The 23,772-nt window shown below is 38.8% G+C and overlaps 1 protein-coding gene across 7 annotated transcripts in view; it reads right to left on the bottom strand.

The window, feature by feature from the left end:
- MTR (5-methyltetrahydrofolate-homocysteine methyltransferase) overlaps positions 1-23,772 on the bottom strand; it is a 73,389-nt gene that overhangs the window by 22,181 nt on the left and 27,436 nt on the right. For all 7 annotated transcript variants that reach the window (XM_068939247.1, XM_068939244.1, XM_068939243.1 and 4 more), the window contains 14 exons: positions 23,594-23,734; positions 20,126-20,215; positions 19,366-19,518; positions 18,542-18,649; positions 14,277-14,377; positions 12,726-12,793; positions 11,658-11,778; positions 8,690-8,771; positions 7,777-7,875; positions 6,493-6,568; positions 5,163-5,318; positions 4,278-4,474; positions 1,591-1,791; positions 175-367 (listed from right to left, as the gene is read on the bottom strand). In XM_068939247.1, coding sequence (XP_068795348.1) covers positions 175-367; positions 1,591-1,791; positions 4,278-4,474; positions 5,163-5,318; positions 6,493-6,568; positions 7,777-7,875; positions 8,690-8,771; positions 11,658-11,778; positions 12,726-12,793; positions 14,277-14,377; positions 18,542-18,649; positions 19,366-19,518; positions 20,126-20,215; positions 23,594-23,734 — 1,786 coding nt within the window. The remainder of the gene's footprint in view (positions 1-174; positions 368-1,590; positions 1,792-4,277; positions 4,475-5,162; positions 5,319-6,492; positions 6,569-7,776; positions 7,876-8,689; positions 8,772-11,657; positions 11,779-12,725; positions 12,794-14,276; positions 14,378-18,541; positions 18,650-19,365; positions 19,519-20,125; positions 20,216-23,593; positions 23,735-23,772) is intronic.

Below are 23,772 nucleotides of genomic sequence, written 5' to 3'. Positions count from 1 at the left end.
AAATAAAAATGGCAATGAAAGGGGAAAGACAGCAACTCGCAGAACTGCTTCAGTTTGACTTTTTTACATAGCTCTGCACTGCCCATGTCATCATTTTGTTAGCATTTCAATCTTCAATTTACTTTTTTAAAAACAGTAAAAGTCAAACGATCTTAGAAAAATGTACACGAGTACCTATTGTTTCTTCAACGTTTGCAAGTTTCCACATGGTGAGTTTTTCTGTATGGTCTGGTTGGCTTGGATACCCAGGGGCAGGGCGAATTCCCTCGTATTTAATTCTTCGCAGGTCTGAGAGATCTAGCTGCTCAGTACTGCAGTAAGCCCAGAACTCCCTTCGAACCCTTTCGTGGAGCTCCTCAGCAAACGCCTTGGAATAGAGTGCAAAGATTTTTTTTTTTAATTTGTGGAGACTGATGCAACAGCCATTTGATTAGGATGAACAAAGTTACCGACTTTCTCCTTGTCCCCCTTTTATGTTTTAAGGGGGATCTTATTATAGGTGAGAAACTGGATTAAATTTAAATTCACATAAGACTTATTTTCCCTAGTCAGGTGTTTTAGATTTTTCTCCTTTTGGTAGACTGAGTTTTTTGGTCGTCCTGCTGTAAAATTATACCTACATGCATGAAGACGTAAAGATGTAGGCAGTTACAGGAAAAGATGAAGTTTATTAGCATGTGGTGACATTATATCACTGTCGCACTGAAGACATCCAGATGCTGACCATTTTGGACATCTCCTCCAGTTCTAGCTATGGAAGGACACATCATTCTTGCCTCCATGCTTGTATCAGATGTAAATAAGCATCACTGTTCTTTTTAGCAGAGGAGCTTTCCTCTAGCTGAAAGTGGGCTATAGCTTTTATCATCTGCTCCTACAGCTTACACCAGAATTTTGCCAGCAATGGCTGCATTCAGGACAAATTCCCACTTCAGTAAATATGTTCGGATGGCATCAAATAATAATTTGTGAAACTCCGTTATAGCTAAAGATTCACAACTGGAGCTAACCCTGTTCACTTTGCACTTACGGTGCTGTAAGCTTTAACACGATTACTTAGGTTTAAGCACGGGGCTGTCAGGCAGGGCAGGGGGGAGATGTACGGGCAGGTTCTTTCTAAATCACTTCAGCTAGAGCTTTAAGAGCGTGTCTGACTATGCCTAAGGCAGCCAAACAGCTGTACCCTGGATACATCTGCATGGCTACCATTAAAGCAAGAGGAAGGCCTGTCTGCAGTCCAGGAATGTAACCGATGAGTCACACCTGGGTCCAAACACTCTCCCTCATCTAAATAAAGGAGGCTTTAAAGATCTTTTTAAACTGTCTTGTTTTAAAATCTATTAAATTCTATCAAAACGCACATTAAAAACTGGGAGGTGGTTTTGCAACTAAAGGATATGGATAGCAGACTCCCATCAGGCTCAGAAAAGGACTCTCCCCTCTAGCAAAGTTCAGCAGAAGCACTTCACTTTCAGATTTAACCCAGAGCGTACCTTACAAGCAACAGCCTAGAACCTGAAGCAGCAACTTTTTCAACAAAGTACAGAGTCAGAGAAAACTTACAGGGAGACGTATGATAAAACCTCGTACCTCTGCTAACCGGTCTCCAAGAGCCTTTACCATTATGATGTTGTACTCATCATCCTGCTTCCTAAATTCAACGCACAGCTCATCTACACCAAAGCAGGCCACAGCAAACAGGCCTAAGTAGTCACAAATGCCAGAATCCAGTGGTGCTATGAAGTCAGAGAGGCAGTAATAGGGATCTGTGCAGGCAGAGTCCTTTTCAGCCTAAAATAACAAAAGCAATGCCATAAATCAGAACATTTTTACAAAAACATTTAATTAATCACTATTGATCTAAAGAGCAGCCTTTTTAACACTACAGGACAGAACACATCTCTAATACACATTTACCCTGGTCTTTGAGACATGATGCCTTTCCCGTGCTTGAATTAGATGAAAAACACCTCTCCTCCTCTGAGGGCATTTGGATCACTGATGAATAAAATGTCAAATGTTCTGCACTGAACAGATATGGAGAGATGCTTTGCCTCTTGTAAATAGAGGCAACAAGCTTTAACAGTTCTATTCTGCACACAAAGCATTACAAAACAAGGAAAACACTTTTGCCAGCCACTAGGGAAGAGGAATTTTCAATTTCTAGCACGCTCAGGTTCCCCATTTGCTACCAAAACTGAGGGTTGATAGCTTGCATCCCAATTATGCAAACTGCAGAATTCTTTAGCAACTCGTTAGCGCTTTAGAATGCCTCTGAGAGTTTATGAACACTCATTATTTCGTAAGCTACAAACTGCGTGCTCAGTAATCCGGACAAAACGATGCCCCTAACTCTACTTTTACATGAACCACACACTAACACAAACCACCACCGCTGAAAAGATGAAACCCAAGCAAGGTTCCAGAGGGTTTACACAAAAAGGGAATACCTCACTCGCTAGGGCCTCTCCCAAAGCAAAAAGGGGAAAGAAAAAGAGCTGACTGAATGCTGACAATAGCCTCTAAAACAAAGTTTGGCAGTTGAGCATCAAACCAGCATATTCACTATAGGAACATGACTGGTATTTAAAGAGCGGCACAGCTTTTGAAATCTACCCAGCTTAGAAGGAGATAAAAGCTATTTCATGGGTACCACTCGACTCGCAAGATTCTCCACCAAGTTTTCTTATTCTACAACACTTTTGCATTAACAATGCTTTCCACCCAGTTCCCAACTGCTGTTTAAAAAAAAAGAGGAAAACAGAGGGAAATGATCAACCGTGTGCCTTGTTCCATAACCAAACAGGCTGTAGAAAGCATCATAAAACTGAAGAAATATAAAAGCTTTTTCCACACAGGTAATCTCAATATTAACTTTGAGGTTCTCTTATCAAAAAGACGTTAAAACGCATCTACAACTTTTAGATTTGCATCAAGTCCTTACTAGCACCAATGTCATGGAGAGAACCCTGTGTACTGAAAGGAATGTTTTCCGTAAGGAGAAAGAGACAATTATTCTCTTCTACTTGGCCTCAGCTGAATTACTGTGCACGGGAGTCCAGAAGAACGGTACCCACAAAAGCATCAAGAGTTTCATGACCTTAACCTTTGAGAAAACCTGAAGGAACGGGGAAAAGATGACATGAAAACAATATGGAAAAAGGAAAGTAACAGTATTCCAATACATAAAAATCATTAAAAAAAGAGCGTCAAATCAGTTGCTCTCCATGGGAGAGCACTGTGAAAAGGCCAAGAAAAGAAACTGTAGCAAAAATGATTTAGATGGGATATCAAAACTTTTAACTGGGTCGTAAAGCCCTGGAACAAGTTACCAGGAGGAGTTGTAAGACAGCCCCCCCCCCCCCCCCCCCCCCCCCCGGGACATTTGTGAGAACAGTTTTTATAAAAATCTGCCATGGATTGTCAAGGGACACTAGAGCCGTATCCATGCAGGAAACATGAAGAGATAATCTTGAAATCATGTATTTTTTACTGGAGTCCTGCAATATTGACATAGGGTTGTCCTCACACAATACTGTACTCCAAAAATTGAGGTATCTTAAATTTGTTTCCACTACATTTGATGACGCTGAATATGTAAACTATGAAGAAGCCAAACCAAAATTTGGGGAAGAAGGAGAGGCATAATATCTTGTAAACGTTGCTCAACCTATCAAGATACATGCAAATCTAAATTAGTATGACTGAAGTATCAGTTCTCAAAATAGTGATTCTCTCATCAGAAGTACCAGCCAGCAAAATAATTCTAAACTGCCACTTCATATGGAGAATTTTACATAAAAATTAAGACTATCAGAAACTCTCATCTTCATTGAACTTTACTTTCCATGCATTATAATTAGAAGTATTTTTTAAGCTTAACACATTCCAGCAGCAATTTCTCAGGTAAGGCAGAATGCAAGGATATTATTAGTGAATTTAGGTTCATTAGGTTCTAATCTAGCACACAGGATCTATGTGATGAATTTATACAGCAGAGTGCTTTAGGACAGCTCAAATATTAAAATGGAGACGGAAAACACAGATCAAATTTGAGGATATCAACTCTATTAAGCTTTCTGTACAAATATTATGCTTGGGTCATTGCTAACAGGATCTTATTACTACCGAAAGAGAAAGAAATGGCAACAGATAACGAATGAAGTCGGATAACAGCAAGCATTTTCTGCACAGATTTTAATAGGGCCCTTTTGTTCCATTCTTGCAATTCACCACAAAAAATTTTATTTTTATTAAGGAATATTCTTTCATTATACCTGTTGTCTCAAGCCATAAAATTTTGCTATTGGTTCCACAGATCCTACTGTATCTTCTGTGGCATATAAATGGATATCGTCTTGAACACTTTGAGCTGGCCAGAACCCAACCACGCCCCTGGCTTGTAATTTCTTTTGATTAATCAATGCTTTCAGTAGATTTTGAGCATCGTTATAAACTCTCTTTGCTTCTTCACCTGTAAAAAAAAAAAAAAAAAAAAAAAAAACCAACCTTAGAAAAGGCACATTTTCACAACCAGTTAAAAGAGCTTAAGATTGACTCATTTTCCACATAATTCTCAGATCACTGCAACAATCTGTCAGCTACGGAAAAATGGAGAAAACATCACTGTGACTACGTCTATATGGCTACAACAACATATATCTTGAAATAAACGTTTCAGCAGTGCCACTCTAGTAGAGGCAGAAGATGCAGAACAAGATGAGTGATAGGGAAAAATGTGTGTGAACCTATATTAGCACAGCGCAGCAGATCAGAACATTAACTTCAATAATATGCTTATCGTTTCATCATGTATTCCAAGGCTTACTGAGTAGTTTCAAAAGGAGACAGTCTTCTTGTCACAACAGGAACATAGACATATTAGGTACTCTGTTGCCATCTTCTGTCATTAAAATAGCTCTCTGGGTTTTGGCATCCAGGTCAACTCCAAACAAGATAATCAAACATTTTTCCCCATTATTTTGCAGTCTCACATCCCAACACTTCCTTCAGTCAGTGTTGCTTTACACAGATCTCAGTGCAATTTAAGTTTCTACATACTTTTACTATTCCTACGTATTTCAAAACATTCAGAATTTTAATGCAGCTTGTCATGTCTGTCAGGATTATTTACATAAGGTAAATACAATTTCAGTACTTACCTACGGTTTTATCATTAAAGATTTTAGGGAAACCACGGTTGGGATACTTTCCCCTAAGTTGCCAGACATCAAAGAAAGGCTTCCAGTCAATGTACTCTACCAGCCTCTTCAGGTCATAATCTTCAAAGACTTTCGTGCCAATGAATTTTGGTTTAACTGCAGGAATCAAAAGAACAAGATGACATGAAGGAAGTAATTGAATACTGTCCTTATGTGTGCAGCATAACCAGCCTCCACCACTACAAATGACCTCTTCCAAAGTACTGCCTTAGAATTCTCACTGCCATATCCTTCCAATGTGATACCATACCCTACAATTATAACGTGACAGATCAACTGCTAAGCATAAAAATAATCAAAGTACAAGAATTAAGGCCTTTTATCATTCATATAGATAAATTAGCTGTTGGATTTCTGAACTTTTACATTGGCCAAAGTATTTAACAGAAGATCAGAAAAACCAACACAACCTATCTAACAGATCTTACGTGCACATGACATTCAGAATTATAAATCCTGCTTTCTATACAGACATACTATGTGCTATGTTATTCTAGCCTAATTCTGACAAGCAATATGAATTTTCTAAGTGCTTTTTCCACTGCCACACACTTTGTAGGATGCATATGCACAAGTGAGGAAGAGTGATGGATCCATGTTATGATGTAGCCGCAAGCTTTGCACCTGTTTCATCTATGTTGTCCACAACTAGCAGGAGCTTTACTGAGATGAGCTATTGAAAATAAGCATTCCTCTGAGTCTTGTAAAAGAAATCACAGAAAACAGCAAAGGTTAATGCCACTGCAAGATATGACTTTTTATGGAATGCTGTTCATACTTCTGATGTCTAGTATTTTAAAACATTCAAACTGAAACAAACCGGTACAGAAACTAGTAGAGGGAGGGGAAAAAAAGCCTTTAACTCTTCCTCTCTTCAATTTTAAGGTGGAATTTGATACAAACATGATGTCACAACCTGTGTTTTCTAAATGTGAACTAACAAGGTTCACAATGTAACGATCTAGCCCAACATTCTTTCAGAAAGCTGCCATTAAACTTATCTTTGATCATACAGCGTTATGGGTAACCTGCTGTTTGGGGTCCCCTCCCACATTTTTTGTTAAAGATTTTTTAAATATATTGAGAAAAACATGGAGCAGAAACAGGTCAGCAACATCCAATTTATGCATCAAAAAAACCCTGGTCAAACAGATAACGTTTCTTCCAAGTTGTCCTGCTTTTCCTGACAAAATGCTACTATATCCTTAAGTTTAATGAAGCATAATTCAAAAAAAAACAAAAACAAAACAACAACAACAAGTAAACTGACCTGGTTTATGGCCTGATAGCCAGTCATTATGGAAACCTTTTCTCCTAGCTTGCTGTAGAGACAAATATCTTCTTTCCTGTATGGACATAAAGGATACTTTTACAAAGCCTCTCATCTTTCAAAGAGATAAACCATTGAGGTTGTTGTACAATTTTACTCAAAACATTCTTTGGGACATACCTCAGTTCCACCAACTCCCAGTTCACACAGGTAAAGAGAAATTAAATCACAACGAACTAGCTATACTATACCATTATCTTTTCCTGCATGCTTTTAACTTGCCTACAAGATTTCTAGTTCCTCTGAACTACACCATAAGTTCCTTTACTACTTTCCTAAACTTTACAGGAACACAGAAGTATAGCAGGATGCTGTCCTAATAGTTGTAGAAAGCTTAGGACTGCAGTGATGATACCACTAGTGACAGAGGCATGCCTCTAGGCAAACTACTGGCTCTGCTGAAACCCCTGGAAAACATACAGCAACTTCAGCAGGGTCCATGAATTTGCTGCTGACCTCTGCTTACAGAGGAGAACGCTGCCCTCACTGATCTCAGCCTGCTGAACAGGTTCCTTGCCCAAAGACATCTTAAGCACAGAAGGGCAAAACGTTCACAGCCAAGAGGCTTCCTTCTTTACTGTTCTTTATCAAGAGACCACGTAAGAACTGGATGACTTTCAGCTGGCTTCTGGGTTTCTTTACAGAGAAGACCTAAAAGGAGTCATTTGTTACTCGGTTCCTATGGTTGGTCTGCACAATCGATCCCTGCATTTCATTGCCTCCTCTTAACTCTCCTGAAACTGCAACCCCAATTATTTCAAGATTGCTTAGATTCCTAACCTAGGCAACATGAACATATCAAGAAAATACGGTGTTGCAAAATATCCAATGGAGTATGGCTCAGCTACCAGAATAAGTAACCAGTGCCGTTTTAGTTAACCGTGCATCTCTCTGCTTCCAGCTCCTGCTCTAGGAGAGCACGAGTCTCCTGTAGGTCGGCGTGACTGCCAGCCCCATGGACATATCCTGAATACCACTGATAGCCCACTGAAGACAAGGGAGACTTTCCCAAGAATATTGTGACTGTCAGGCAAAATTTTCCCTTACAGGCTAGAAAATTTGATTTCATATTCACTTCTGTAAGCTTTCCATCAATTCTACTGTATATTTTAAATCAGCACAAATAGACCTGAAAGTCATTAATAAGGAACTGAAATTGAGAGTTAATAATGAGGTAGCAACCACTCCAGACAAGAAAAGAAGCTAAATCAATCATATTTGTACCTTGAGAGACTCATAGTGTTCTTGTCTAATTTCTTCATATTCCTCTAGTATTTCTTCAAAGAAGTCATCCTTTAAACTTTCATCTAGGAGCTGGGAACACTGAAAAAAGCAAAGAGAAAGCACTAAACAGATACTATAATACAGAATAGCAAGGACAAAGCATGAACTTCAGACTAAGCCATCATTCCTTCAAACTCTAGTTTCCACGAACCTTATCTTACTAAACTCGACAGTGCTAAACTCAGCCTCATCACTAACCTGCCAACTAGATTTAAAGCATCTTTACGAATATGATTACTACTGAAAATACTGCCCTACTACACAGGTAGTATTAAGAGAGAACAATCTGGCTCTGGAAAGACCCAAGAGGAAGATACCCCAGGACTTTAGAGCTTGAATAGTCTTAGAAACACCACCACAGCTTGGCCTAGTTCTTTCTAGTAGGTATTAGCCAGCTAAGACTACCCATTCTTCTAAGAGAGAGAGCATCTATCCTAGACAAGTCCAGTCAGCCATTTCACAGCACTAACATTTTTTATTGACATTACCACTAACTTCAGAAATAAAAAGATGAGAGAATAAATAGTAGGTAACATCATCAAACCACATCACTTCTCACTATGAAATGTCCGAGAACTGCAGGAAAGGCCTCAGAGCGAATCATGCCATTGTCACTGGAGAAACAGGCATTTAAATAAAGGTACTCAATGACAATAATTAAAATAAGTCTGATGAAATAACCAAGTGACAGCAAAAAAGAACTCACGCAATAATAGTTTGGAAACCATGGTCTCTGCAGTGCCTCCTCAATTTTCTGCTGTAATTCTAAGCCTTCGAGGAAAGGATGAGGGGCACAACAGAAAAACAGGGTGTATATTTATGCATGGATGGGAAACTGTAATGTAGAACTTACAACCACAACACTCTTGGACGCATCCAGGACATGAATTACAGGTGCACTGTATCGTGGGGCAATTTTAACAGCTGTGTGTGTTCTTAAAGAAAAAAAGAAAAAGAGTGAGTATTTCACAACTGAAACAACAAACAGACAAAACCCCAGAATGTTTCTCTCTACAGTCATATAAACCCTGACTTAATGGATAGACAAGAACTTCAAAAGAAGAAAGGAATTCATCCATCTGCTACATATGGATGATTAAACACATTATAATCGATAGGCACACAAACACTTTCCTTCAGAGAATATCAGAATGCTTTATAAGCAATGTGCCAACTTATTCACCCTCCCTCACTGTCTTACCAGCTGACTGAAAGTCAGCAACTCACTGTCTGAGTTGCAGAAAATTTCAGTGAGAATGGTCCAAGCTAAGCCTACCAACAACTAAAGAAACTTATCTTTTTTGTGCATCTTAGATTTTTCCCTCCCATATGTAAGTTTCTGAGTTTATAGACTTGCATACTCTAATGACTGTTACTTCAATTTCTACAGTGCTCTACCTTAGAGCCAGAAGCACAAGCTCTCTACTCACCTGAGCAAGGGACTCTCTTAGTGGTCAATAAATAGAAAAACTTGCTCCTCCTAGGCCAGTCATGTCATATGCAATAAAAAAGCCCTCTCAGTTCATCTAAGTATTAAATGTTTACTCATATTCCAACCCTATCCATCAAAATACTTCAGTATATAATGAGAATCACTTCCCTACTATTTTGTTTGGGGTCCTGAACTGAGGCCTTGGCTAATGTATGAAATGCCGCTGACTAGCTCAATTGCTCACAGTCCTGGCAAACTACGTGCAAGTAAGCGCAGGAGCGATGACCTTGCAGACAAAAGCTCAGTTTGCTTTCTTGAGTCCTAAAGTCAAACCCCATTCCCTGACCGATTTAAATCGGAACTCAGGATGTGATCTTCCACAGTCAAGATAAGATCTCCTTTTTCTTCAGGTTCTGTCAAATATTTAAAGCATTTGGACATAGAGGTTACTGATCACAGTAGCAACATGATGACTGTGTAAGCAACTGTTTAGGATCTTCTTAATTTGCTTCCTTACAAGGCACTTTTGATCTTAGCAGATGCATTCATTACAAACAAGATACAGTATCTTCCATTTTGATAGGAGCAGAAAAAGGGAACAAACAGGGCGCGGCCCTGCAGTGGCACTATATCATTTAACGAAAATTATTTTTTATAAACATTACCACAACAAAACTTTCACCGTTATTTGTCAGCATCTGAATTTGCCAAAGCAGTATAGCAATAATAAAAATGTCATAGAAAGTCAAGAAGAAACTCAATTACGTACATTCTGTAGGCAGAATCCAGTCTCTTTCTCTTTCAAACTAACCTCATTTCCCTCCTTTCCAAGAATTTATGGTCCACTCATTGCAAAAATTGGAGCCTACTCATTACAGAGAGTAAGCGTAGAGGTTGCTAATGAAGAATCATCTAACACATATACAAGCTTTCAGAACGCACGTGTGGTTAAACTTAAGACTATGAAAAGAAGCAAAATTAAATGTATATTATCTATTCAGTATGCCATAAAGAATAGCTTTACTTTATATGTACTTCACAGGACTTGTATTTATCTGGGCAGATGCATGTGTATATGTTTATACAGAGTTCACATGAAGAATAAATTATCATTTATGTAAATAAAATTATACATATATTATTCAATAATCTCCGTATTCAGGGATACAACTTAGGCCAACCTTGCCGTTGGTTACATTCATCTCCAAGAAGTCTAAAAACTGTGTGACACTGGTTATTAGGACACAATGCCCAATGCACAAACACTAAAAAACATATGACGAAGGGGCCCTCCTAAGCCGTCTACTTAGAATAAAGTTTTTTTGAAGAGAAAAATTCCATGTTTGTTCTCAAAGAGGCTCCCACGAAAAAGGAGAAAAAGGATACAGTTAACCATGCATTATAACTAGAGAATCAATTTAGACAGACAGTAATCCTACTATTCACTATCCGTAAAGTTACGTCAACTTCAAACGTTAACCTTTATGTTAGTCTTAACGCAATTTGCTAAGGCCGAAACTACAGGATTCATGGACCTACTGGTTCTGACCAGAGCACGCGCTGCTCTGGTAAAGAAAGGAACACCGCTAACAGCTTTTAGTTATGCAAGAAATGACTTCTGCAATCTCCTCAGCTGCCACCTATTCAAATATATCGGGCATAAACCAGTCAGCAAAGCGTGACCCAAGGCCGTTACACACGCCCAAAACACATTTGTGGTAAGCCTAATACTAGGTGTCAGCCAGCGGTCAATGCTGTTCTACAGTACATCATAGCAGCTGTATTATTTCATTGGAATGGATCTGAGCGCGTAAGATCGCAACAGAATAGCTCAGTCTCTCAAGTGCAAAAACTAACTACTTCAAGGCAAGCAGCTAGAATGTATCCCCTGTTGGCCTGCTCGAGCAGGACTGGGGCTCAGCATTGCTAAGTGCTGAGCAATGACCCAGGAAGTCATGCTAGCTTTCCTGAAGACAGTTAACTGCTTGATGTCAATAGGACCATTTCTAGGCTAAAAATCATGCCTGTTCAGAATGCCCCGAGGAATCGAAACCAGATCATTCGACCCCTTAGAAGAACAGGACTCTGTTCATATGCATATGCCCGTGAACTTCTAGACAGAAAGATTAAGGTCAGCACATTTAACACTTGCACAAAGGAAATATTTAAGGTGTCCATTATTGGTTGTGTCCCAATTACATTCTTCCACTATAATCCAGCACCTCTAATATAAGAAATAACTTTATCAGTCTTAGAAAAACGCATAACAACAACTGTGTTGAGGGAAAACGAAGGAAAGGGGAAAAGAAATGGCTATAAAGTTCCTTTCTTCCCCAGTTCACATTATTTTCATGCACATTTTCCCATCTTCCCAACCCAGACATCTTACTTAGAAGTAGTTGCTCCTCCAATCAGCAATGGAATCTTTATTGCTAATCTCTCCATTTCCTTGGCAACGAAAATCATTTCATCCAAAGAAGGGGTGATGAGACCAGACAGGCCAATGATATCTATTTGAAATTTACAAACATACACAAAGAAGATTTAGCAAATCCACTCTAGAAAGATGTAAAAATTACTACAGAATATGCTTCATTTCTAGCTTCATGCATCAGACTACGTAGTGAAATAAAAGCATGGTAACCGTTAACCTGGAAGCTAGATTTGACCTAGTTACAAAGTCAAAGCTTTCCAAGAATGAAGGTCGTTCCAAATCCCCAGTCTTCACAGCTGCTGAGCACCTACTGCTCTAGTTTCACAGCCATGTATATACAGTAGTTCTGATTATCAAGCTTCGCTTCATACCTTCATACCACTGAGGTTTGTTGCTTTTTTGAACTTGAGGTAACTGAGAGGGTAAGAAATTAAATTAAGAAAAAAAAAAAAATCTAATTTCTAGCCAAGGTATGTAAGATCAGGAATTTCATCGAGACATGAAATAAGACAAAATAATTATAGGCTCTGCTCTTAGAAACAGTCAGCAAACACTTTCAAATTTCACCACCTGTGTTCCACACAATTCACCTCTTCCAAGATGCAATGCACAATTTGAAAGCAACTGTAAGTTGGATCAGAAAGTTCATTATTTTTTAGAACAATTCATCCTAGTTTTCACACTCACTGGTTTGGAAGGCTGAATGAAAAGTTATTTTATGGATTTAAGACTCAACACAAAGCTACTTAACCTTTCCAAGCCTCCATTTATTCGTCTGTAAAACAAATACTAAAACACGTCTCTTGGACTTGTTCTCGTAATAAATGTTTTCAGTTCCTTGGATAAGTTTCACAGAAGTGCTAAATACTAAATATTTACTGTTGTTAACCTACAAGTTCTGATTTATCTGAGGGTAGTCTGACCAAATCATAAACAGCACAGGAATGCAATGAGTAGCAAAAAAAATGCAAGTGGGGTTTAAAAATCAAGCAATTCAGGAGTACTAATGAAATCTCTCTATACCTGCTTTGTTTTCAACAGCAGCTCTCAATATCTTATCACATGGAGTCATGACTCCTAAATCAATAACTCTGTGAAAAGAAGTGAGATGACACAGTATTTTTTAAGTAGTAGTCAAATATTTCTGTTAAAGGGCAACATTGCTCTTACTGTAAATGGCTGACCTAAGAAAAACAAAACAAAAAATCTTAAGACTTCTGTTAGTAATTTGAATGTAATTTTAATGTACTTAATTTAATTTTAATGTAGGACATAGCTCTGGGTCTGGAAAAATTTTCAGCACAGTTGAGTTTTAGATAAGTACCAGAAAAGTACCAAAGAAAAATTATTAAAAATTATTTAAAATAATTTTTTACATTACTTTTTCATGTTATTTCTGAAGTCAGTTGAGCAATATTAGAAGGTTTAGATATGATGAGGACCTCATACCTCATGTCAGGAATATAATCTGATTTATATTAATTATCCATTGTATTATTAAAGCCCACATTGTGTGAAATGAGACACTGCACTTTCCTTGTTACCATTCTGTTCCTATCATCCCAAGCCACTGCCAGGGTTTCTGTTTGTTTGCTTTCTCCAGTGAGCCACCCCAGCCTGCTGGCTTCGTTAAGCCTCACTCCTACACACATGGCGACAGTGAACTAAAGCCATGGTGTTTTCTAAGTGGTTCTTTCTAAATAAAGCTCAAGGAAGTCTGAAATAATCAACAGAAGTTCAAGAAACACTGAAATTGAATATATAGCATATACACAGCACTGTTACTGGCTTCAACACTTTTCCTTTAACAAAGAGATGACTTTGGCTCTTCTGTAGAATAAGTTACAGCCACCAACAGTCAAAAACACCACAAACAACAACAGAAAAAAGATGGATGATGAGATGCAAATCCAAAGCAGATTCAGCTCTGAGAAACATCTGACAGACTCCTGACGAAGGGCTTTGATGGAAATGTAACTACTCCATCCTTGCTGCCAACCCTGCAGCATGCACACAGGCCTGGAAAGAGCTGACTTTTCTTAAAATCTTTTAGATTTTAGAGTCAGGATTAGAATCTCTTCCTTTACTTAATTAAAAAAGAAAAAATTTCCCCAATAAGTTTTTAAAACCCTAGTTAGCAAACAGCTTGAAAAACATACCAAAAGGTTCACTAGAATCTTACTAGTAAGATTTAGTTTTTTCCAGCACACTACACTATGTGCAAGCAGTCTTGCCTGCTGCAATTGTCCTGTTTTCTTAAATACAAAAAAATTGAAGATCTCATCTATATTTCAGTTAAACTTCATCCATTTCAGATACCAATTTACTAGGAAAAAGGGTATGAAAGAAGGCTATATTCCCTCTTGCCTCTCCATTGGTAATGGCTGATACGATCAGCGCTCTCGGTCACAACTATAGGAACAGAGGAGGACAGTAATCAACAAATGTCCACCTCTAATCTGCTATCATCACCACAGCTGCAGCTAGCCTCACCTACTATTGAGGGAGCCTTATACATTAGCTAGCCTCACACATTATATCAATAACCAGGAACAGAACTGTTATTCTCTTTACCTGAAGTTGTTACAGCCCAGAACAACTCCCACAATGTTCTTGCCGATATCATGTACATCTCCCTTGACAGTGGCTAGTACTATCGTACCATGGTAAGGATCCTGAAAGGCGAACAGGTAACACTGCAATTAAACTGCTCAGAAGCCTGAAAAAGTTTGCACAAATTCTTCAACAATGGAATCCTCATCCACAACTGAGATTCCTATTGTAATACATATAATTGCAAAATATAGCGTATTTGATGTAATCAACAATCATTATAAGAGATCCTAGTCATAAAAACCTGTACTTAAACATACAAATGATTAATAATAAAAAGAAACATCCTTGCAGATTGAATGCATATTATTCAAATATCTGGGTTTAACAAAAATTACAGACAACAAGTTTCAGATCTGGATAGCATTTTGTGCTATGCAACACTCGAACTTGCAGAGCACCCCTGCTTCAAACATAAACCCCACTGATAAATAGTTTAAATGGATTAAATATTTAGAACAACAAGGTATGAACGCTCATAATCACACACCCGTTTGTGCATCAAGGGCAATCATCCAATGCAATGCTGCAAACAATGAGAGGAATTAGGAAAAGCAAGAGGTTTTTTTTATGCAACATCAGTAGCAAGGGAAACATTTTAGGCTACTTCAGATTATCCAACCTGAGCAAACAGGCTGGAAAAAGAATCTCCTTGAAGAAGGGAAGCTCTGCTGTCACAGACTGCTCCTGTTAGATGGTACCAACCCTGCAAAAGGGGCCTATCCAGCAGGACAACAGTGCAACTTCCCTGTAGCAGTTCTCTACTAAGACATGGGCCTTCATGATACATTATTAATAGCATAATCAGCGCTGTCATTTGGAGCGGCTCCACGCCATCGCAGTGCCATGTTTGAATGTGTGTGGGATCAGAGGGGAATAACAGACTACTTGAATCGCAAAGCATTTATACAGAGTGCAAACCTGAGCGCATTCTATGTGAAAACACAAAATATTTTTCTGGCCACTATCTTGTCTCTTTTGCAGATGACAGAACCGGCAGATTATATCTTTCTATAAAGCATGTTATCATTCTGGGCTTTATCAAGCAGCTCTCTCCATGAACCTGCATCGCCTTCTTTATATATTACCAAAAAGGATAGTGTCATTTCCTATGATACTAACACCTCTGTTGAACAAAAATACATACATCTCTACCAATGCTGCCGTTTATCAAAACGGCTAATCCAGCATCTCCCCATTGCTCGTCTTTTCAGAAGACCAGGTAACGGAGACCACAAAATGCAGGTTTATTAGGACAGCACCTCTGGACAGCTATGAAAAATACTGCAGCTGAAAACATATTGCTGCACTGTAAGAGAAAACTAAAAAAAAAACTGAATCGAGAACTGGGGGAAGAACAAAAAATGCCATCCACATGCATCATATCCAATAACTACTGCTGATTTAACCAGTGGTTGATACCCAAGGAAGAAAATTGATTAGATCTGCAAATAAGAAGGAAAATATGTGCTGGGCAGCAAGCAATACGGGCCAGAGCGCACACACTACATAAACCCTGCGTACAGCAAACTGATTTCAGTTCTCTCAAGCAAGGAAGCCCTCAAGTTCTGGATCCAGAGCCCTTCTTTTTAAAATCTTAATAGAGATCCACAGCCAGAGCCATTTATCCTCAAACACAACAATCAAAAATTTGCACTTCCTAGCAGTCTGCCACTAAAACCGTCCTGGAGGTTACAATAGACTGGGTAACGTTAGATGGATAAGCTACCACAATCACTTGCCTCCAAGGCAACATCTAACGGTAGGATTAAAGGCAGTTGTTCCTCTTTCTCTCCAATTCCCTATGCAGAGACAAAAATATTCACAGAGGAAAAAGCACTACAATCCTCACTCAGCAGAAGATGGAGAAAGCAGGACAGAGGCCTCACTTTTCTTCTACCTCCTGCGCCTTCCCCAGCAACACAGAACACCTCACAACCTCTGCAGAGTGCTTACTACATTTTTCAGAGTCTCTCAAACCCCATTTAACTTCTTTTTAGAAAAAGACTTAAGTGCCAGAAGGTTCACAGTAGGTCCCATGGCAGAAGTGATTTTCGCTGACTTCGAACAGCATCAGAACAAACCAGAAGATGCAAAATACAGGCATTCCTACGAGTCTAAACCTGTAGTGCATCTGAATTAAAATAAAAAAAAAAAATAGCAGTGGAAAAGGAAAGAATAAGCAGGAGGGAGATAACACACAAAAAGGTGACTCATGACAGAGAGAGAACAGATCCACTTGAGACAATGGAGAGAAGACACTGTCTTTACAACTAAGAGGAGAATGGGAGAAGAGACTAGGCATTCTCCTTCTTTCATTAAGATTACAGAGGTTCGATAACCAGTGTCATCACATCACATATTCCATTAATCAAATTTGGAAAAAATTACTTTAAGTATATGCATAGGTAGTTGATAAAACCATTCTCAAAGAAGAATCACCAACTGTTAGCTGTCAAACAGGAAATGCTATAAAGGAGAGGCCCACTAGAACCTGAAAATCTTTTAGTATTTTCATCAGTGATTTAAGATGGCCTATAAAACAAAGGATGACACTAAAGGAGAGGGGAGTGGATGCTGAAGGACAGGACTAGGATGCAAGATTAACTTGACAAATTAAACAAGCACGCTTAAAATCAATAAGATAAAATTCAATAACAGAACTGCCAAGTATTGCAAGAAAAAAAGAAAAGGAGTCAAAAAAGAAAGTGTAAAATGGGGAATAACTAATAAAACAATATAACTATTAGATTCGTTAAAGTGCAAAAGTGGACTGCAAAGCCAATACAGGACCACATGGCACACTGCTGCAGAATGCCAGATATTAGCACTAGCCTTAGGTGAAATAAAGCTAATTGCTCAATTCTGTCTGGCACTGGTATCCAGCTGAGGCCTCACCACACGTTAAGAAGGATACCACACGTTAAGAAGGATTACAGAATCAGATACACAACTGGATGTCCTCCTGAAGTCACTTCAAGTCGTAAGTCACTCTGAAAGCTCTTAACTTTTCCAGGCAGAAAACTGCAGTGCTTTGATATCATTACAGCATTTCCTTCTCCTCCTGACCTAACCTAAGTATCTTCCCACTGAAATTTAAGCCCCATTTACTCTTGACTAGATGTGGAAAAGGTTTTATTTTCTTCTTCCCTACAGATCTCTCTCGTAAAGATGAAGATTTTAGTCAAGAGAAGTCTGAAAGAAAACATATGCCACCCAATTCCTCCAAACTTTCATTGGAGATTACATTCTTCAGGCTTCTAATCACTGCTCTCTTTTGAAACTCTAATTAGTTACATATTTTCCTTGAGTACCACCTTCGAACAGGGATGCTGTGTTTCTATCAGTGCTGAGCGGAGAATAAAAATCACCGCACATCACATTTATCAATTCTAATTTGGTAGCTGTGGGGTGTTTTGGGGAGGTGGGGTATTTTTTTGCAATAGCATGACACTTTTGACTGACGTGCTGAACGTAACAACTACAACCCTCAGACCCTTGTCTAGGAAGCTACCACCTAGCCAGTCATTTTCCATCTTTTATTTGTACCATTTGATTATTTCTGCTTCCATATTAGTACCATGCACTAGTATCTACTAGCAGTCTTGAGAAAATGCAAAAAAAAAATCATACATGAAAAGACTAAATTCAGATACTGTTTTCTTAAATACTTGCTGGTGTCCCACAACTTAGTTGTGACTGCAAATATAATCAGCATACTGTTCTATCTTAACACGACAGCTAGAAGTCACGATCTACACAGAAATTTTAAAAGAATTTGGTTTTTTAGCCGAGAGAACAGTTGGGGGGATGCTAGGGAGAAAGATGACTAAACAGCAACCTTGTAACAGGCTTTGAACACCTAAGAAGGAGTTAAGGAGTTTATCAAAGGTAGAGGAAGCAGCAGGTAATGGCAAAATTTCCCACAGTGAAGACTTAGATTAAAAATACCAGGAATAACCAACACTAGAATTAAATGCCTATAAAAGCTTATGGCATCCTTCAGGAGATTTTTAAGAACAGCTTAGACATGTACCAAGCAAAGTTCCACAAAATCTGCACTTTATGCATTCCACACCTACTTCAAATTAAGCCAAGATTATCTGTTTCTCTACAGCTTGTTCAACTCTCAGGCATAAGAAGATGGATAAAAGTCATTTGGAAAACAATTTCATTTTCTGTCAAGACATGCTATGAAAGAGTTATAGTAAAAGTGACTGTCTTGCCTCTTCCTCTACGCTGCCTAGTTCGGCTCTCCTTTCCTCTCTCTCTTTTTCCATGTAGGGAACAAGGTGGCCAACTGCTTTCTTCATAACTCGAGCAGACTTTATCACCTGAATGGATAAATGGAGAGGAATAAATAAATAAATCAAACAGAGGAATACCCTCAAATTTCTCATAGCTTTCTTTTATATCCATTCAATCAAGCAACAAAACTTCCTCTCATTTGCAGAATGAGATTCCAGCTTTGCAAAGCATTCTGTGGTAGCAAGCTGCTGGTTCTATCGGACTAAGCGTCCACACACAACACTTACTTTCACAGTGCAACCTCTGGGACCACTCGCAACAGAATGAGAAGCTACAAACAGGCAATCGTGTTTAGCACCTTCCTAGTACAAAGAGGTAACCGTGTTTAGCACCTTCCTAGTCCGGGCCTTTACATAAAATCCATGAAAAAGAGCAAGAGGAAAAAAAGATCCAAACAAAAATCACTTGATTTAAAACTGCCTTCCAAATGAAGCAAAAGCACTCAGGAAAAAAGGAAAACAACTGGGGGGGGGGAATATACACACACACACACACACATATATATATGCACGTGTGTTTGTGTATATACATACATACATACATATATATATATATAAAGTGTCAAGTTTCAAAGTGTAAAGTGTCAAAGAAAAATAAGGCAAATTAGGCAAATAGGAAAATCTCAATTTTCTGAATTCAAGTGCTAAACCTGATAAGACAGCCAGCACACGATACTTTGGCTACATTTTACAATGCTAGTTTTTGACAAATATGAAAATACAAGAAATAATTTTCTTTTTACCTGTGGCAGAAACATCTTTCCAGCACCAAAAAGATCACCAACAATTTTCATGCCATTCATCAAAGGCCCTTCAATTATATTTAGAGGTCTAGGATATTTTTCATGATTTAATCTTGCCTCTTCCGTATCTGCAATGACATACTTCTCAATGCCCTGGGGAAAAAAATTGAAAAGCTTTTAACTTTCTAGAAATACAGCTTATATTTAGAGCTGTCTCCTCCCTCCAAAATAATAAGTACCTACTTCAGATACTGCTAGTCTTTAAGAATATCTCAAATGTATGCCTAAAATAGGTTCTCCTAAGAAACAAACACAGTATGTCCAAGGCATATAAAGTTAATCTAAGCAACAGTCCCCATATTAGTGTTTTTGTTTTTCTTAACCATGTCAGAAGAGAATCATACATTCACATAAAGATTGCTCCCTCAGCAGACGTGCAACTTAGTCCAACTCAGTTGAACTGTTAAAGGACCAGAGAACAACTGGAAAGTAAAAGCAGTAAGTAGCAACCAGCTAGTGGTACCAGCACTAGCAGAATAAAATACCAAAGGTTAAAGACCTCAAATTGTGAAGTTTAAACACATATCATCATTAATTCTGTCTGGTCTACTGACTTCAAAGCTTTATTACTGAAAAAACTACAGCTGTTGAAGGATTTTTAAGCCAAGGGTGGCCTTTCTAGGCTAAGGGCTGAAATTTTACACTCCAGAGCACTCATCGGCCATTTGCTCAGGCAGGGCAATTTTCTACACAGATTCACCTTTATGAGAGCATATTCCAGCCTTTCCTCTACGGAGCTGTTTCTCCATTCGTCAGTCTGTACCACTTTTTTCCCTCCTTGGGCATGATTCTGAAAAAGACAGACATCCATAGGAGCTGGACAGTATAAGAAGTGCAATTACGGACTTTACTTTCAAGGAAGTCAGAATAATTTTATGTACTGTACATAACATATTTTTAAATTATTCTAAATAGTTATAATAATGTTTTTGTCGTACATGCAAATCACACTGTAAATGTGTGTGATGTCCGGCAGACAGTTAGTGAATCTACATCCCCAAAAGTACACATCTTCATGAAGATGTGAACAAAAAAAGAGGGAACAATTCCAATAATTTTCACGCTCTTAAAAAAAATGCTGAAATAACTAATCCTGAGGGTTTTACTTCTGGAAACATAATTTAAATCGATTCCTGCGTCACACAGTGTCACTTCATTTTAAAATTCTGATTCATGTGGCACTAAACCAGTTTCTGCTGGGAGAGTTTATACTATTTCCTGTCACAGGTATCTTTGCAATCAGAAGGCCTAAAGGACTACTGTTTTTCACACACATGGACTGTCCCAGTCCCTCGCAGACTCCCTCTGCCTCACACTCCCCCTGTGCCCCACCTTCTCTATGAAGGCAAAAGCCAGAAGGGCTTCATGGTACAAGAAAGCTCTTAAGCACCCACCACAAAGGCCCATGGAAGAGCACGCTGTCCATTACGCCAACAATCACACTGCAGGCAAGTAATTTCTTTTTCTCCCTCAGCTCTTCCACAGAATCTGAAGTCTTTCTTTCCCTATGAACCCTCTTATGCTTTTGAGCACTCATTAGCCACTCTTTAAAGACAGAGCCATCAGAACTAAGCCAGGGAAACCTCATCCAAAACAAGATCTCACTCATGAGAGGAGCAAAAAGAGTACGTCCTCATTCGTGCTGATATGAATGCTAGCTAACTTCACCAATCCCACCTCCCTCATAGATCTAGTTTGCAAAAAGAGAACAAAAGGGGGAAAAAGTTGCCTAGAGAGGTTGTGGAGTCTCAATAGCTAAAGATATTCAAAATGCAGCTGGGCACAGCCCTGAGCAACCTGCTCCGGGTGACCCTGCTTTGAGGGTCACCCTTCCATGATTCTCTCACAAGCTGCTAAGTGCTCCTGAACCTCTGGCCAGACATTTTAGCAAGGATATCATTCTCATCTAAACCAACACTGCTTTAACCAACCCATGAAGCTGTAGAGTGGGCATGCAGGGACCACAGCAGCAAGCACAACATGCAGGTCTTTAAAAAATAGGATGATTACACTGCATGCTAAGGATGAAAAAAAAAAAAAAAACTTCAGAAGCACAACTCCCATTGCCATAAATGGGACTAAATTCCAGTTTGAGAATGTTTACAGCTGTAAATATGATGGAAAGTGTTTTTAATCTCAAACTTCGGATGCAAACTGATCTCCTAAACGTACAAAGAGTAATTGCCTTGTTTTCCCCAAAGGTCTAACATTCAAGCAACTGGCAAGCACTATTACCTGCAGGAATTAGGAGGACACTTCACTGGAGCTCTATGAGAGGTGCAATACTTGAAATGGGACTGCACATTCTATGTTCTTTGTGCAGAATAAACTGCAGTAATCAGAAATAAAAAGAGCATATGCACTTACCGACTAGTGAATACATGTCTGTGTTATAAAAAATATAGGAAAAAAAAGCCTTTACAGAAAAGAATTGAGTGATTCAAGTGCACTAAATCAGAGGAAGGTCAGAACCGATATTCTGAAAAATGCTCTGAACTCCAACGCCTGATATGGCTCTTCCATGAGCCGTAATTAAATTATGATCTATCCAGCCTCTTGCACTTCTGCAGAGCCAGAATGATACCCAAATCAACATGCTTACCTCCAGTGAAAACCAGAAAATTTTTGGTCTTGATAGTATTTTGTTCCAATTCTTATTATATCTTTTAAAGATGTTTTGGATCAAGATATTCTTTCTTTTTTTGTAACTGGGGACTGTTTTACCCGCATAACAGAACAACTGCCACAAGGCAGAACAGAGATTCAAATATCTGAAATATCAAAAATAGTTTCCCACACTTGCAGATCTACAAGGAGTTCACGCACATTTTTACTTTTCATGCTCCATTTAGATCCATGTTCTGTGTTCTGCAGAAACACCTAAGCAATCTCTTTCTAAACTTATTAAAACATATTTAATTATGTGACTGATTCTCTTTAAAGTTAAGTCACCTTGAATTAAGACTTCCTTAAGAGAAATGTTTTCATTTTAAGTGATCCCCTGGAGTGCGCGTCTCTCTCCTGCTCTCAGAGATCCATACAGAAAGTATTTAAAATCCCAAACGCATGTAAGTAATTTCTGAAAATTCAATTAAATAGTGCTCTGTGTATGCTGTGTCAATGGTTTAGCTCTGTCCTTTAAGGCCTTCATCTCTGCACTACGTTTTATTCTTTTGCGTGTGTGCATGTGTACGTATGCATGTATGGTTTTCTTCTTCCTCTCCACGCAACTCTAAACAATTTAACAGTAAGAATCTACTAAGACAGAGAAGATCACTTGCAAGTGAATTGCTTAGATACGAACAGCACATTAGGAAACAGCCTAGGCACAAGGGGTAGAGAGAGTCTTCCTGCACTGTTTTTAAACCTGTTGTTATTGTTCCTGAACAGCAGGTATAACTGCAGCGCAAGCTACATACAAAATGAACCTGCACACCTAAACAATGCAGTCAAGAGCTTCAGAAAGGGCACGCAACCTTCAGGTGTGCTTATCTCCAGCTCTAGGAGCCACCTAACCCAGAGAGATTTTTTTTTTGCTGTTGGTTCTGTTCAGAAGAGGATTTCACTAAACTTATGGCTGATAATCTGGAACCCACCAGGAGTGTAATGCATATCTTTTATCATCACCATCATGACAGTATCTCATAAATACTAATGAGCTGATCCCCATTTTGACATGAGATACATCCTGAACTGGAAGTCTATGGCATAGCCAGGAACTGTAGCCAACCACTTAAGTTTTTCACGTATAATCCAATTATACCTTCACCACTAAAGAGATATGTTTACTGTCTTTGCCTTCCACAGGGCACTTGCCAGGTCAGGTGTGCTCCAGCAACAAGGTTTCGTTTCGCTATGCGTTAGCCTTTTCTGCCTTGATTTTTTAAGAGAGCACCTATGCAGTCTGATCTCTTGAAGCAGCTGAAAACTGCAATGCAGGATCTTTCAGGGCACCTGGGAAATTGGACAGGCTCAATCTGTTACAGAGTTCACGTTCTGTTCTATTTCAGTAACCGAACCACACGCAGTATCACTAGTAACTTCCAACACCCACTGCTTTATTGGCACACATGCACGCTTTATTGATGTTCTATCTATCATCAGCAGGGAGGTGTTGAAGCCCAGGTGCTAAGCTAACCGCTATTCAAAGCTTAAAATTACAAGTTACCTGAGCATAATATAAAAGTTTCTCGGTTGCATCAGGATCTTTGTTCCAGATTAGATTCTCACACAGCTGCAGCAATTCCTTGTGGATATCATCATACACTGGCAGATTCCCAGCATTCACAATTCCCATGTCCATGCCATACTGAAAAAACATACAGAATCCCCCGACCGGGGCTCTCA

Source organism: Struthio camelus, chromosome 3 (assembly GCF_040807025.1).
Source record: "Struthio camelus isolate bStrCam1 chromosome 3, bStrCam1.hap1, whole genome shotgun sequence".
Lineage (NCBI taxonomy): Eukaryota > Metazoa > Chordata > Aves > Struthioniformes > Struthionidae > Struthio > Struthio camelus.
Note: the sequence above shows the minus strand (reverse complement) of the source record. Positions and strands in the feature narration are given on the sequence as shown.